The 17,232-nt window shown below is 37.9% G+C and overlaps 1 protein-coding gene across 1 annotated transcript in view; it reads left to right on the top strand.

Moving 5' to 3' along the window:
• The window catches only part of SPAG17 (sperm associated antigen 17), a 220,660-nt gene that overhangs the window by 149,566 nt on the left and 53,862 nt on the right, over positions 1–17,232 (top strand). Inside the window, exons 29-31 of the mRNA XM_059928865.1 lie at positions 584–801; positions 4,524–4,668; positions 6,346–6,500. Coding sequence (XP_059784848.1) covers positions 584–801; positions 4,524–4,668; positions 6,346–6,500 — 518 coding nt within the window. The remainder of the gene's footprint in view (positions 1–583; positions 802–4,523; positions 4,669–6,345; positions 6,501–17,232) is intronic.

Below are 17,232 nucleotides of genomic sequence, written 5' to 3'. Positions count from 1 at the left end.
TGGTAATGTTCTCCAGATCCAGGGCTGAAGAAAGATGTTTCCTGTGACTGAAAAAAATGACAAAATCAGAGGAATGAAGAGTTAAAATTATACGCTATTATACTAGAATATAATAAGTCAAAAAAAGGAATCTGAAAATTTCAGAGATACACAGGAGAAAATGGAGGCTTTGAAAACCAGGGTACAGGACCCCAAATCTGGAATCTAGGGAGATGTAAGCAAGACCTAAAAGTGTACAGAAATTGACAAGAATGGGTATTGTGCCATGGAGAGTGAGCTGTGTATGCACGTGTATGTTTGTGGGAGGTGATGGGAATCCAGCCAAGGTTCAAGTGCCAAGATTAAGATATTTATAACCTGAAATTTTTGCTTCTTGAGAAATAATATAATTGATGAATACCACTTAGAATTTCTATGTGTCTGAGGTAACCTACACTGTATTGAAACTTAATGAATAATTCTATATAAGCGATATTATAGTTATATTGTTGCATTTGATTTTTTTAAATTTTTTTTAAAATTTTAAAATTTTTGTTGGAGTATAATTGATTTGTTGTATTTGATTTTACTTGAACTTCCACAGGAAAAAGTCAGAAAAATCAGTCATCAATGGCACATAAAAATGAAAGCCATGAACCTCCCCCAGAAACAATTCAAACAGTAACTCCTATGGAGGTTCACTTAGGCACCTGGTTTACAACTACACCTCAAGGAAATCGGATTGGCACCAAAGGATTAGAAAGAGTAGCAGACTTGGCCCCATTTTTATCCTTTAAAACCACAGATCCTGTCAATGGAACGGTATGGCAAACTATTATATCTTACAAATTTTTCTAAATCGTTAGGGTTCTGAAACAACACATGGAGGAATACCTGTCAAATAATAAATTTTCAATAACTATTTGTTAAGTAGTGGATGTATGGATGAATGGATGGATCCATCTTTCCAAATCTAAAAATATTGTGTGGTTCATTTGACCAGCATAGTGTATCATGAAATACTAATTCTTGAAGTGAGAGACAAATCATGAATTTTCTATTCCACTTTTAAGACATATGATTAATGATATCCTATATTTCTTTATGTTGAATGTATTTGTTTATATGTCTTATCTTCTAGAAGTGAGGGGCTATGATTTATTCCTACTTTTTGTGTGTACCTGACATGAATTATAGAAATTTGTTCATGATCCTTGACTTCAAATAATTTATGGTATATTTAATGAGATGCCCACATTAAATAACTCAAAAATTCAACACCACCACAAAGCAACTATAAAAAAGATTTTATTTATAACTTAAGAAAAAGTGACAATTGAGTGGTATAGTAAATAACGGTTTTGTTTATCTGTCAAGTGGATGTGAAATTGAAACCCCTGGGATGCACAATAGCATTTTCTATAGGCTTTCTGTTAGGGGGTTTGCATACATTCTCTCATTCAGGCCTCACACCAGTGTATATTATACAAATGAGGAAGCTGGGCCTCAGCAAGTTAAGTAATGTGACCAGGAAGTGCTGGAGCCAGGTTTAGAACCAGTCGTTGGGACTAAAAACTGGGCTCTTTCCATTCCTCAGCTATTCCTCTAATATCTTATGTGGAGCTTTGCAGCACCCTCTAAATCTAACAAGACAAAGAATTTCCTGCATGCCTTATTTCTGGTTTCTGGACTTCCAGCACTTGTTTACAACCACATGCTGATAGTCGAAAGCAAAATGTCTGCTTGCTATTGAGATAAATTCCATTATCTAACCAAATGCGTTTTCCTTTCTTCTTCAGCCTACTTCTGAAATAATTTCATAATCTCTTACATTGTTTGCTAGTTCTTTGTTGTGAGACTCAAGATACATATCATCTCAGGATGGTTTTTTTTTGGTCACTTCAAATGACTCACTTTAATTCAGCCCTGATACAGATTATTTGGCTTAATATGCAAATTTGATTAATATTTCTTAGTTAATGACACTCAATTTCCTTTACTGATACCTAGCATCATTATGGAAGCACAAACCAAGATCCAGGAGCCTGGATTCAAGCATAGACACCCAACAGTGAAATTGCAATCACAACAATAGTAATAATATTTATTGAGCGCTCACTGTGTGCCAGGCCCTGTTCTTGGTGTTTTCCACATCCTAACTTGTTTAATTCTCACAACAAACTATTGTTGTTTCCATTTTACATATGAGACAACTAAGCTACAGACAAGCTAAATAATTTTTCCAAGATCACACAGCAGGTGGTAGATTCAGAATGTGGACCCCCAGGTTGTATTCTAGGTCTCATATGCTTAACCATTATGCAAATAAGGGGCAATAATCATATGAAACAAAATTGAGAATGGATGTGTGTTTTCATGATATCTGACATGAAGTATCACATTTTAGAGGAGTGGCACTGACCTTGCTGTGAGGTAATCATGGGTTTGAACCCCAAGTCACACTTCTTACTAGATATATGACTTTGGATGTTTCTAATCTAGGTTTCTTTACTCCTAAAATGGAAATAATAGTCATTACCTAAAATAGTTGAAAAGATTAATACCAGATTTAGCACCATCAGGTGTTCAGTAAATATTCTTTCTATTGTGTTCTTGCCACCACTAAAAATAATGATTATCTTACCCTATGGTGATCAGAAAATGTCAATGTTATGTGGTGTTATAAAATGTTGGAATAATTCTAAATAATAATTTGTGAATATCTAAACTAGATAGGGAATTCCCTGGCAGTCCAGTGGTTAGGACTCTGCACTTTCACTGCCAAGGGCCCAAGTTCGATCCCTGGTTGAGAAACTAAGATCCCACAAGCTATGCGGCACAGCCAAAATAAATAAATGAGTTAAAGAGCTAGTATTTATCATTGCTAACTTTATGACCAATTAAGTGTGAATTACTTTACCAGCATTATCTCATTTAATCCATATAACATCTCTGAGGAATACTAGTGTTGGCTCCATTTTGCAGATAAGGAAACTAGGGCCCAGAGAAGGTAAGCAACTTGCCTAAATCACCCAGCCAGCTGTGGAACCAGAATTTGAACTCAGGCAGCTTAACTGCAGAGTCCATGCTCTCAGTCACTGCATTCTACAGCAGTATTTCTCGTTATACATATTCAATAGATAGATAGATAGATAGATAGATAGATAGATAGATAGATAGATATAGATAGATAGATAGACAGATATACATATCTGTATCTACCACTGGCTGAGAGTGCCAAAGATAAGAACTTAAAATAATGATCAGTGTGCACTTCTCTCTTATAGTGATTTCTGCCTACTATAAAAAGATATTTTAATACATTGTTGACAGTTGGGGTCTCCAGAAGCAAACACTGAAATGAAATTTTTGGTACAAGATATTTATAAGGGACACCATTTGTGAAAGGAATGGGGAGACAGCAGGACTGGACAGAGGGAGAAGCTGAGCTGTGATGCAGACCCCACAAAGCCTTGGTTAGCTGGCAGGAGCTCAGAAGCCAGTGTCATCTGTCCCAATGTCCCAAGTCTGGGAGCAGGAACCATATCAGTGTACCCCTGCCTCACTCAGTCACTGGGCCCAGTTCACCTGGAACAATGTGAGTCAGGCAAAGCATCTCTCTGCAGCTGAGGCAGATGCTGGAAGAGCTGACATCTGGAGGCTGTTTGCCAACTTCACTCCACACAGCTGGGGAGCAAATCCTGTCTTGAAGGAAGATCTGGGCTATGCATCTCCATGCCTGCCACATCTTCACACACACATACACAGCTGGGAGTTTAGAACTTCTCTGGTGAACCATTTAGCTACAGGATACAAAGGTCTGAGTGTTCTTTCAGACTGAAGTACTTGCTAAGACTAAATGAATTTTTTCTGTGTTTCTTACTCTAGTCCACATACTTAAAACCCTTCACTACTGAGTTGCCTGCCTTGAGATAAAGACTGTGTCCTTAATAATCTTCCCAGTTTGGTCCCTCACTCCTAACCTTGCTCTCACCGCTCTGCCCATTGCTCTCTGGGGTCCTTTGTGTCTAGCACCCCTTTTCACCCATGCTGCGCCCCCTGCACCGACACACAAAATCCAAGCTCTGGCATTGCTTCCTCAGGGGAGACCAGACCACATCAGAACCCTCACTACAGACACCAGTGGTCCCTTGCTTATCTTAAACCTGTAGTTTCCAAGGGAGCAGGACCTGGGACAATTTTCCTGGACATACCTGGGTCAGATCAGGTATGTCAAATGTGCGACCATGGAAGAAGCACCAGTTTTGAAGTCAGACAGTCTTAGTACAGCATCAGCTCTGGCACGTGCTGAGTGACCTTCAGCAAGTTTCGTAACTTCTCTAAGCCTGAATTTCCTCATCCATAAAATGGGGATATCGTTGCCTGCCTCCCAGGATTGTTATAAATATTAGATCAAGTAGATGAGATAAAACTTTTACTTCTAAATAACCAGGATTTTGATGGTAATCAATGGGGTGTAAAAATAAGCACACTTGGGATTAACCACCTGACCAACTAATGGTGTTCTGCCTTTGTATGTTCAGGTTATGACAACTCGAGAAGACAAAGTGATTATCATTGAAAAGAAAGATGGTACTCGGATAGTGGATCATGCTGATGGTACCAGAATCACAACCTTTTATCAAGTTTTTGAAGATCAGATTATTTCTCCGGATGATCAAGAGACAGGTAAGTTTTTTTTTTCTTTTTTAAAAATTTTTCTTTTATATTGGAGTATAGTTGATTAACAATGTTGTGTTAGTTTCAGGTGTACAGCAGAGTGATTCAGTTATACATATACATGTATCTCTTCTTTTTCAAATTCTTTTTCCAGTAGATTACAATATTCTATGTCTTTACAATAAGGTAGGTAGAAACCTCACTGATTTTTGAAAATACACATAAGAAAAAATAATTTTTTTGAAGAATTCACGTCAACCAAAGAATACTCATGCAATCCAAATGAGGCCCTTTATTATGCTCTTTAGCCTAAGCTGACGTGGAAGTGATAACGGCTCTAGTTGGCTGATGGATAGTAATAGTGCCTTTTCCATTTTTACCACTAAAAACTTACAGCCTGGATTGGTAGCAACTAAAAGTTAATAATCATGACTCAACTGTCCTGCACATTAGATCTCAGACCTGTTTCCTTTGATCCTTAAGGAATCTAATTTGCATACATAGGTGACCTCAGGTAGGTCCTCCTTCAATTCTTTCTGACAATTCTCATTATCAGAAAGGTGATATAAGAGGAAAGCCAGCAGCAGCTACTAATGAACCAGAGTCTTTCATATTATCTAAAAGCCTACCACCCTTCCTAAGCTAAATTTTAAAAAGATTTTTAAATAAAAATTATTCCGACTCACTTTTCTTTAATTCCAGAGTTTGTTTAAATGCTTCATTGCCAAATTAAGTGCAACAAATGGGCAAGTGACTGGAAAAAGAGGAACCTTTCCACCCTGCTAGTTAGAGTGAAAATTAAAAGAGCCACTTGGGTGGGCAATTTTAAAATATCTGGTAAATTGAAAATGTGCATATCATATGATACACTAACTCTACTTCTGGGTATATATAGAAAGACACTCTTATACATTTGAACAAGGAAACAGGTATAGGGGTGCTACTTGCAACACCAAGTTTAATATTAAAATATTGGGAAAACAAATGTCCATCAACAGCAGAATAGAAAAATAAAATGTGGTATATGCTTACAAAGGAGTACTATATAGCAATTAAAGGAAATGAAGTACACACATACATGCACCTATTTACACACACACATATATATATCAAGATGGCTAAAGGTCTCAAAACATTGTTAAGTTAAAAATTCAGGTGTAGAATGATACATAGAGTAATATATAACTTATGCAAATTTAAAGTGTACAAAATACTATATGTTGTTTTTGATACATACATTTTTATAAAAGTATAAAAATGGATTGTGAGAAAAAGGAATAAACCCAGAGATAAGGAGAGCAGTAAACTTCAACTTTATCTGTATTTTTTCTCTTATGTACATATTAAAAAATGAAGAAAATATGGCAAAATATTAACAAGTGTTAATTTTGATTAGTGAGCATGAATAGTTAAATTATATTTTGTGCTTTTCTGGATGTTTTCAATTTCTCAAAATAAAAAGAATGGTGAGAACAAAAGAGCACACTAAATTAAGAGATATTCTGGAAGAATGACTGCGTTGACATAGAGAGTAGCCCACACTCCAGCCCCATGGAGTGAGTTCTCAGCACTGGATGACTTCGAGTCCAGGTAGCCAGGAGGCAGGAGGACGGTCAGAGTCAGACGGCAGACATGTTCCCCATGTGTGCGTCCTATCAGACCTGCTTCCCTTGCATTTGCCCACAGACGAAGGTCCTCAGAGGATCACCAGGCAGGTGAAGTGCATGCGGATTGAAAGTTCACACTACGCCACTGTCATCACCAACTGCGAGGACAGTAGCTGCTGCACCACCTTTGGGGATGGGACGTCTATCATCGCAAAGCCACAGGGAACGTACCAGGTGGGTCTGGGGGAGGATGAGGGGTGCCAAAGGTAAGTGTCAATTTGACTAAGAAAACCCACTCCTCAGGGGGCAGTGACCAGTCCTGCCATGTGCACAACTGTTGCTCTGTTGTCTCAGCGGATCTGAGAACACACTTCTCAATCTCTTTTCATTTATTCACCATCTTTTTACAATCCATTCCAGAAAAACATAGTCCTGCTTGTCTTTAAATTCTTGGGTATTTGGGGATCAAGCTTATAAACCAGAGTGTATTTGCTGGGGATCCTTTATGTGGTAGGTGATGGGCACCGTGAGTGTTAGAAGCATTCAGTGCTGGCCTGTCCCTACCAGACCAGCTTCACCTCCTGCCACCTCTTATTCATTCTCTCTCTCCCATCCTTCCCACCTCCAGTCTGTCCCCACTCTACCTCATGTCCCCACAGGATGGAAGGACAGCTAGCCCAGCTGAAGCACAGCTTTGTCTTTGGAGGGCTGGGGAGGAGCACTGTTAGAAACTCCTCTGCCTCCTTACATTTCACCATTAAACACAATCACCCGGGTTCAGCCTGCAGTCCCTTCAGTCTTAGAAGGATTTGCCTTTGCCTTTCCGCTTGCTGGAGAAGGAACACAAGTGCCAGGGTGTCGCATCTAAGGTCATAGGATACTGAGAGCTCGAAGCCAGAATATGATGGACAAAGACCTTAGTGACAAATGTTTGTTGCTGTGAAAGCTGTTGAAGCCAGTTTATCCCTCCCATCTCTCCCGATAATGTTATCCTACCCTGTCTTTACCCTGTGCAGATCCTTGTGTGGCAAGCAAGGTGCTGAAAGTGAGAGATGACTGTGAACTGTTGCAATTGGAGAAGGGGGTGCTTTTTTTTCCTATATAGCATTCAGAATGTCCAATTTTTTAGGCAGCATCCATGTGCCAGTATCATATGTCCTACCAGATATGATGGGACTCTCCTAAGATGCTGTGATGAGGCCTTATTTTTATCATGGCCCCAGACTCTAATCATTACAACTATGGGGGCAAAGGAATTTTAGCACCAATGACAGTTACCACTGAACAAAGAGACATAACAGAAAAGAGATCCAACTTGGAGACCTTCAGTGCCTGACACTATTGTATAGCTGCTTGTTTGCCCAATATCCTGAAACACAGACTAAGGAAGGATCAACCTTGATGGCTCCTTATTGAGAAACACACATATCTTAGTTCCCAACTGGAAAAAAACCTCTAAGTAAGTTTAGCTGCACCTATTTTGTAATTCTGTGGTTTTATAGAATTGAAAGCTGGCGTTCAAAAATACCTTCTGCCTGTCCTCTGTTGGACTTGGCACATTTGTCCTTTATTTCCTCACTCACCAGCATGAGAACATTGGGCAGTATGATGAGGGAGGCCGGATTTTAGGCAATGTATGAAAGAGAGAGTAGAGCTTGATATTGGCCACTATTGTACCTTGGCAGCACTAAAAAGATTATTCAAAACATCAGAAAGGAGGTGGGTATAACAATTGTTATCTTCTATGATTATAATGTGCCACAAGTGGGGGTGGGAACATCCACCCAGCTGGAGGGTTTCAAGAAGACAAGATGACAAATAATGGGTCTGTTATCTCCCATGGGAAATCTTTCTTTGTCCCTGGGTTTAGGAACTAAAACCTGTTTCCCTAGACCAGAAGACCTACTGTCTTTCTGGGGAAAGGTGTGTCTGTGTATGTGTGTGTGTGCTAGACTAAGCTTTTGACTACTCTTCTATACCAGTCTGATCCTGACTCCTTTGGGGGAAGATAGAGAAATGTAAGAAGCATTCTTAGGAATACTACTGAAAAGGACTTTAAAAGTCCTTGTCTTTATCAGTACTACCACAAACAAACATCATAATGGAGGGTGCCTTGTCCTCTACTCAGTGTGTGAAATCAGTTGAAAGAGGCAAATCTTATAGTAAATTCTGAGCAGTATAGGTATGTAAAACCATGAGAATTTTATTTGCTAACATACATACATATATGAGTCATTGCTGTATTTTTCATGTTGAGTCTCTATGCTTCAGCACAGCTGTTTCTCCAGATTAACTTCCTAGAAGGCAGGGCATCTCCTTTTTATAGGTTTTCTTTTTGGCTCTTCTATATGGTTCCTTCACCTATGGTATGTCTTAATTGTGGAAGTTATAGGCCATCTTTTTCTGTCCAGAGCAGCTTTCAATAAATTACAGAGTCAATCTGACAGTTTGGATCCATTTTGATGAGGACCTGTGGAGGCTGGGAAAATTGAAAATTTAACCAGCCACCAGTGCCTACTCTAAAATGTGCCTGAAACCACAGAGAAGCCTCAGAACTCATCAAGGTCCAGTGGAGTTCTCTGGGCCTGGGGAATGGTGAAGAGTCAATATGAGAAACTTCCACAAGGGTGGAGTAAGGACTTCTGAAAATCTACTCTCCCTAAAAACAACTAGAAACCTGGAAGTATTGTCAAAATCAACTTTTTCAGAAGTCTAGAAATTAACCAAAGGATTACAATATTCTGAGGATTGTTTATTTAAAGACAAAAAAAAAAAAAAGGACTGAATCTTGGGAAGAACAGCAAGAATTGTGGTGATTTCACTTGCCATATTCCCCTCCCCTCCCCCAGCTCCATGGTAGCCTTGAAAATCAACGCTCTCACATGCAAAATAGCAGTGAAAGCCAGCAAGCCAGCAGCCACTGAAAGAAGAAGAAAAGATTTAGAGCTCCACAAAATATTGTCAGTGTTTGAACTGTCTGGCCGTTCCCTGCAAACACCCACTCACAGGGGTAGTCTTTATTTGATCCGACTCTGAGCTCACTCCCTAAAAACAGCCTTTTCCCCAAACAGAGATAATTATTTAACATTATAGCTGTTGAAGTGGCAATAACAAACAAGAGGCTGAACAAAAGAGTTAAAAGGAAGAGAAGGGGAACAAGAAGTCCACAGAGGGCTTTGAAAAGCTCTGAGGTATTCCCTGGAATCTGGAAAGCCATACTCAAGTGCAGGGCTGTGTGCATGCCCATAAAAGAACTCAGAAAGCCCTGATCTTTCACTCTTGCTGATCAAGAGGCTCTGCACAAGCAGGGGGTGAAGCTAAGGTGGAATTACATACTTCCTGCTAGAGCATTAAAAAAATACGTCAATATGCAAATGGAGCCCTCAGCAGAAGCTGAAAGACCAATTAGTGTAAAGTACTTAAGAAAATATCTGCCCAGTTATGAGCAGACCTCTAAGCAACCAAACAAACATGTTAGGCCCACTCATGACAGTAAACATAAACTTTAAAAAAATAGTTCAGGGAAATCACTGAATAAACAGCAACAACAACAAAGCAACAATAACAAGCCCTGGGGAAAGGATCTAATTTCCAGAGTTGTACATTATACTATTTGAAATGTCCAGTTTTCAACAAAAAATTATGAGACATGGGGGGAAAAAGGAAAATTATGACCCATAAACAGGGATGGGGAAGGAGGAAGCAATCAATAGAAACTACCCCTGAGGAAACCCAGACTTTGCACTTAAATAGACAAAGAAATTTAAGTCAGCTGTTATGTTTAAAAAACTGAGAGAAACCTTGTGTAAAGAACTAAAGCAAAGTATGAGAATGGTTTTTCGCCAAGTATAGAATATCAATACATAGAAATTATTTTTTTTTTAAGAAAGAACCACATAGAAATTCTGGAGTTGGAAAGCATAATAACTGTAATGAAAAATTTACTAATGAGGCTCAACATCAAATTTTAGCTGCCAGAGGAAATAATCAGCAAACTTGAAAATAGGTCAGTTGAGATTAACCAATCTGAGGAAGAGAGAGAGAAAAAAATGAAGAAAAATGAACAGAGCCTCAGAGACCTGTGGGACACCATAAGGCATACTAACACATGCATATTGAGAGTCTGAGAAGGAAAAGAGAGAAGGGCAGAAATATTATTTGAAGAAATAATGGCTTAAAACTTCCCAAATTTGATAAAAACTGTCTATACATGCAAGAATCTCGACAAACTTCAAGTAGGATAAACTCAGAGAGTTCCACACCTAAACACATCATAATCAAACTGTCAAAGACAAAGAGAGAATCTTGAAAGCAATGAGAAAAGACTCATCAAATATGAGGGATCTCCAATAAGATTAATAGCTGATTTCTCATCAGAAACTATGGAGTCTAGAAGGCAGTGAGATGACATATTCAAAATGCTTAAAGAAAAAATCATCAACAAAAACTCATTCAGTAAAATTATCCTTCTAAAATGAAAAAATCAAGATAGTTCCAGAAAAACAAAAACTGAGAAAATTCATTGCTCTTAGACATCCCCTACAAGAAAATCTAAAGGGAATCCTTCAGGCTGAAATGAAAGAACATTACACAGTAACTCAAATACACACAAATAAATAAAGAGCAATGGTAAAGGTAACTACATAGGTAAATATAAAAGACAGTATACATGTATTTTTGTGACTTTTTTTTCATTTGGATTTAAAAGTCAACTGCATAAGGCAATAATTATAAAAGTATATTTATATGCTTATAATGTATAAAGATGAAATTTTCGATAATAATAACATGAAGGGAAGAGGAATAGAGCTATATGGAGCAAAGATTTTGTATAATATTGAAATTCTTAGTATCAATTTAATCTAGATAGTTATAAATTGAGATGTTGTTTGTAATACCCAAGAAAAACTAAGAAAACAACTCAAAAATATATATAAAAGAAACAAGGGAATTGAAATGGCATACTTCAAGATATCTATTTAAAACAAAAGAAAGCAGTAATGGATGAATAGAGGGGAAACCAGAGACATAAGACATATAGAAAACAAATAGAGACTTACATTCATGCCATCATCGTGTTGCAGCCTTCTTCATCAAGCTGTGTGGCTGACAGGGTCTTGGTGCTCTGACCGGGTGTCAGGCCTGAGCCTCTGAGGTGGGAGAGCTCAGGCCTGACACCGGACAGGCCTGAGCTCTCTGGACAGGATATTGGACCACCAGAGACCTCCCGGCCCCTTGTAATATCAATCGGTGAGAATTCTCCCAGAGATCTCCATCTCAATGCTAAGACACAGCTCCAACGACCAGCAAGCTCCAGTGCTGGACACACCATGCCAAAAAACTAGCAAGACAGGAACACAACACCACCCATTATCAGAGAGGCTGCTTAAAGTCATAATAAGTTCACAGACACCACAAAACACACCACTGGACGCGGTCCTGCCCACCAGAAAGAAAAAATCCAGTCTCAACCACCAGAACACAGGCACCAGTCCTTTCCAACAGGAAGCCAAAACAACCCACTGAACTAACCTTACACACTGGGGGCAGACACCAATAACAACAGGAACTACGAACCTGCAGCCTGCAAAAAGGAGACCCCCAAACTCAGTAAGTTAAGCAAAATGAGAAGACAGAGAAATATGCAGCACATGAAGGAGCAAGGTAAAAACCCACCAGGCCAAACAAATGAAGAGGAAATAGGCATTCTACCTGAAAAAGAATTCAGAGTAATGATAGTAAAGATGATCCAAAATCTTGGAAATAGAATGGAGAAAATACAGGAAACGTTTAACAAGGACTTAGAAGAACTAAAGAGCAAACAAACAATGATTAACAACACAGTAAATGAAATTAAAAATTCTCTAGAAGGAATCAATAGCAGAATAACTGAGGGAGAAGAATGGATAAGTGACCTAGAAGTTAAAGTAGTGGAAATAACTACCGCAGAGCAGAATAAAAAAAAAAGAATGAAAAGAATGGAGGACAGTCTCAGACACCTCTGAGACAACATTAAATGCACCAACATTCGAATTATAGGGGTCTCAGAAGAAGAAGAGAAAAAGAAAGGGACTGAGAAAATATCTGAAGAGATTAGTTGAAAACTTCCCTATATGGGAAAGGAAATAGTCAATCAAGTCCAGGAAGTGCATAGAGTCCCATACAGGATAAATCCAAGGAGAAACACGCCAAGACACATGTTAATCAAACTCTCAAAAATTAAATATAAAGAAAAAATGTTAAAAGCAGCAAGGGAAAAACAACAAATAACATACAGGGGAATCCCCATAAGGTTAACAGCTGATCTTTCAGCAGAAACTCTGCAAGCCAGAAGGGAGTGGCAGGACATATTTAAAGTGATAAAAGGGAAAGACCTACAACCAAGGTTACTCTACCCAGCAAGGATCTCATTCAGATTCGATGGAGAAATTAAAACGTTTACAGACAATCAAAAGCTAAGAGAATTCAGCACCAGCAAACCAGCTTTACAACAAACGCTAAAGGAACTTCTCTAGGCAGGAAACACAAGAGAAGAGACGACCTACAAAAACAAACCCAAAACAATTAAGAAAATGGTAATAGGAACATACATATCGATAATTACCTTAAATGTAAATGGATTAAATGTTCCAACCAAAAGACACAGACTGGCTGAATGGACACAAAAACAAGACCCATATATATGCTGCCTACAAGAGACCTCTTCAGACCTGAGGAAACATACAGATTGAAAGGGAGGGGACGGAAAAAGATATTCCATGCAAATGGAAATCAAAAGAAAGGTGGAGTAGCAATTCTCATATCAGACAAAATAGACTTTAAAATAAAGACTATTACAAGAGACAAAGAAGGACACTACATAATGATCAAGGGATCGATCCAAGAAGAAGATATAACAATTGTAAATATTTATGCACCTAACATAGCAGGACCTCAATACATAAGGCAAATGCTAACAGCCATAAAAGGGAATTCGACAGTAGCACAATCATAGTAGGGGACTTTAACACCCACTTTCACCAATGGACAGATCAACCAAAATGAAAATAAATAAGGAAACACAAGCTTTAAATGACACTTTAAACAAGATAGACTTAATTGATATTTATAGGACATTGTATCCAAAAACAATAGAATACACTTTCTTCTCAAGAGCTCATGGACCATTCTCCAGGATAGATCATATCTTGGGTCACAAATCAGGCCTCAGTAAATTTAGGAAAATTGAATTCGTATCAAGTATCTTTTCCAACAACAACGCTATGAGACTAGATAGCAATTACAGGGAAAAAAACTGTAAAAAATACAAACACATGGAGGCTAAACAAAATAACCAGGAGATCACTGAAGAAATCAAAGACAAAATCAAAATTACCTAGAAACAAAGGACAATGAAAACATGATGACCCAAAACCTATGGGATGCAGCAAAAGCTGTTCTAAGAGAGAAGTTTATGACAATACAATCCTACTGCAAGAAACACAAAAAATCTCAGATGAACAACATAATCTTACACCTAAAGCAGTTAGAGAAAGAAGAACAGAAAAACCCCAAAGTTAGCCAAAGAAAAGAAATCATAAAGATAAGATCAGAAATAAATGAAAAAGAAATGAAGGAAACGATAGCAAAGATCAATAAAACTAAAAGCTGGTTCTTTGAGTAGATAAACAAATTGATAAACCATTAGCCAGACTCGTCAAGAAAAAAAGGGAGAAGACTCAAATCAACATAATTAGAAATGAAAAAGGAGAAGTAACAACTGACACTGCAGAACTACAAAGGATCATGAGAGATTACTACAAGCAACTATATGCCAAGAAAATGGACAACCTGGAAAAAATGGACAAATTTTTAGAAAAGCACAGCCTTCCGAGACTGAACCAGGAAGAAATAGAAAATGTATACAGAACAAACACAAGTGCTGAAAATGAAACTGTGATTTGTGGCAAATATACACAATGGAATATTACTCAGCCATAAAAAGAAACGAAATTGAGTTATTTGTAGTGAGGTGGATGGACCTTGAGTCTGTCACACAGGGTGAAGTAAGTCAGAAAGAGAAAAACAAATACCATATGCTAACACATATATATGGAATCTAAAAAAAATAATAATAAAAATAGTGGTCATGAAGGACCTAGGGGCCAGACAGGAATAAAGACACAGACCTACTAGAGAATGGACTTGAGGATACGGGGAGGGGGAAGCGTAAGTTGGGACAAAGTGAGAGAGTGGCATGGACATATATACACTACCAAACATAAAATAGATAGCTAGTGGGAAGCAGCCGCATAGCACAGGGAGATCAGCTCGGTGCTTTGTGACCACTTAGAGGGGTGGGATAGGGAGGATGGGAGGGAGGGAGATGCAAGAGGGAAGAGATATGGGGACATATGTATATGTATAACTGATTCACTTTGTTATAAAGAAGAAACTAACACACTATTGTAAAGCAATTATACTCCAATAAAGATGTTTTTAAAAAAAAGAAAATATTCCAGCAAACAAAAGCCCAGGACCAGATGGCTTCACAGGCAAATGCTATCAAACATTTTGAGAAGAGCTAACACCTCTCCTTCTCAAACACTTCCAAAATGTAGCAGAGGGAGGAACACTCCCAAACTCATTATACGAGGCCACCATCACCCTGATACCAAAACCAGACAGAGATGTCACAATTAAAGAAAACTACAGCCAATATCACTGGTGAACATAGATGCAAAAATCCTCAACAGAATACTAGCAAACAGAATCCAACAGCACATTAAAAGGATCACACACCATGATCAAGTGGGGTTTATCCCAGGAATGCAAGGATTCTTCAGTATATGCACAATCAATGTGATAAACCATATTAACAAATTGAAGGAGAAAACCCATATGAGTATCTCAATAGATGCAGAAAAAGCTTTCGACAAAATTCAACATCCATTTATGATAAAAACTCTCCAGAAAGTAGGCATTGAGGGAACTTACCTCAACATAATAAAGGCCACACATGACAAACCCACAACCAACATTGTTCTCAATGTTGAAAAATTGAAACGATTTCTATTAAGATCAGGAACAAGACAGGTTGCCCACTCTCACCACTATTATTCAACATAGTTCTGGAAGTTTTAGCCACAGCAATCAGAGAAGAAAAAGAAATAAAAAGAATCCAAATTTGAAATGAAGAAGTAAAATTGTCACTGTTTGGAGATGACATGATACTATACATAGAGAATTCTAAAGATGCTAACAGAAAACTACTAGAGCTAATCAATGAATTTGGTAAAGTAGCAGGATACAAAATTAATGCACAGAAATCTCTTGCGTTCCTATATACTAATGATGAAAAATCTGAAAGAGAAATTAAGGAAACACTCCCATTTACCATTGCAACAAAAAGAATAAAATTCCTAGGAATAAACTTACTTAAGGAGACAAAACACCTGTATGCAGAAAACTATAAGATGCTGATGAAAGAAATTAAAGATGATACAAACAGATGGAGAGATATACCATGTTCTTGGATTGGAAGAATCAATGTTGTTAAAATGACTATACTACCCAAAGCAATCTACAGATTCAGTGCAATCCTCATCAAACTACCAATGGCATTTTTCACAGAACTAGAACAAAAAATTTCACAATCTGTATGGAAACACAAAAGACCTCGAATAGCCAAAGCAATCTTGAGAAAGAAAAACGGAGCTGGAGGAATCAGGCTCCTGCACTTCAGACTATACTACAAAGCTACAGTAGTCAAGACAGTATGGTACTGGCACAAAAACCGAAATATAGATCAATGGACAGGATAGAAAGCCCAGAGAAAAACCCATTCACATATGGTCACCTTATCTTTGATAAAAGGGGCATGAATATACAATGGAGAAAAGACATCCTCTTCAATAAGTGGTGCTTGGAAAACTGGACAGCTACATGTAAAAGAATGAAATTGGAACACTCCCTAACACCATACACAAAAATAAACTCAAAATGGATTAAAAACCTAAATGTAAGGCCAGACACTATAAAACTATAAAACTCTTAGAGGAAAACATAGGCAGAACACTCTATGACATAAATCACAGAAAGATCCTTTTTGACCCACCTCCTTGTGTAATGGAAATAAAATAAAAAATAAACAAATGAGACCTAATGAAACTTAAAAGCTTTTGTACAGCAAAGGAAACCATAAACAAGACGAAAAGACAACCCTCAAAATCGGAGAAAATATTTGCAAATGAAGCAACTGACAAAGGATTAATCTCCAAAATATACAAGCAGCTCATGCAGCTCAATATCAAAAAAACTAACAACCCTGTCCAAAAGTGGGCGGAAGGCCTAAATAGACATTTCTCCAAAGAAGATATACAGATTGCCAATAAACATATGAAAGGATGCTTAACATCACTAATCATTAGAGAAATGCAAATCAAAACCAGAATGAGGTATCACCTCACACCGGTCAGAATGACCATTATCAAAATATCTACAAAGAATAAATGCTGGAGAGGGTGTGGAGAAAAGCGAACCCTCTTGCACTGTTGGTGGGAATGTAAATTGATGCAGCTACTATGGAGAACAGCATGTAGGTTCCTTTGAAAACTAAAAATAGAACTCCCATACGACCAAGCAATCCCACTACAGGGCATATACCCTGAGAAAACCATAATTCAAAAAGAGTCATGTACCACAATGTTCATTGCAGCTCTATTTATAATAGCCAGGACTTGCAAGCAGCCTAAGCGTCCATTGACAGATGAATGGATAAAGAAGATGTGGCATATATATACAATGGACTATCATTCACTCATAAAAAGAAATGAAATTGAGTTATTTGTAGCGAGATGGATGGACCTAGAGTCTGTCATACAGAGTGAAGTAAGTCAGAAAGAGAAAACAAATACCATATGCTAACACATATACATGGAATCTAAAAAAAAAAAGAATGGTTCTGATGAACCTAGTGGCATGACAG

Source organism: Balaenoptera ricei, chromosome 1 (assembly GCF_028023285.1).
Source record: "Balaenoptera ricei isolate mBalRic1 chromosome 1, mBalRic1.hap2, whole genome shotgun sequence".
In the NCBI taxonomy this organism is placed as follows: Eukaryota; Metazoa; Chordata; class Mammalia; order Artiodactyla; family Balaenopteridae; genus Balaenoptera; species Balaenoptera ricei.
The sequence above is the reverse complement of the archived record's forward strand: the minus strand, read 5'-3'. Positions and strand labels throughout refer to the sequence as shown.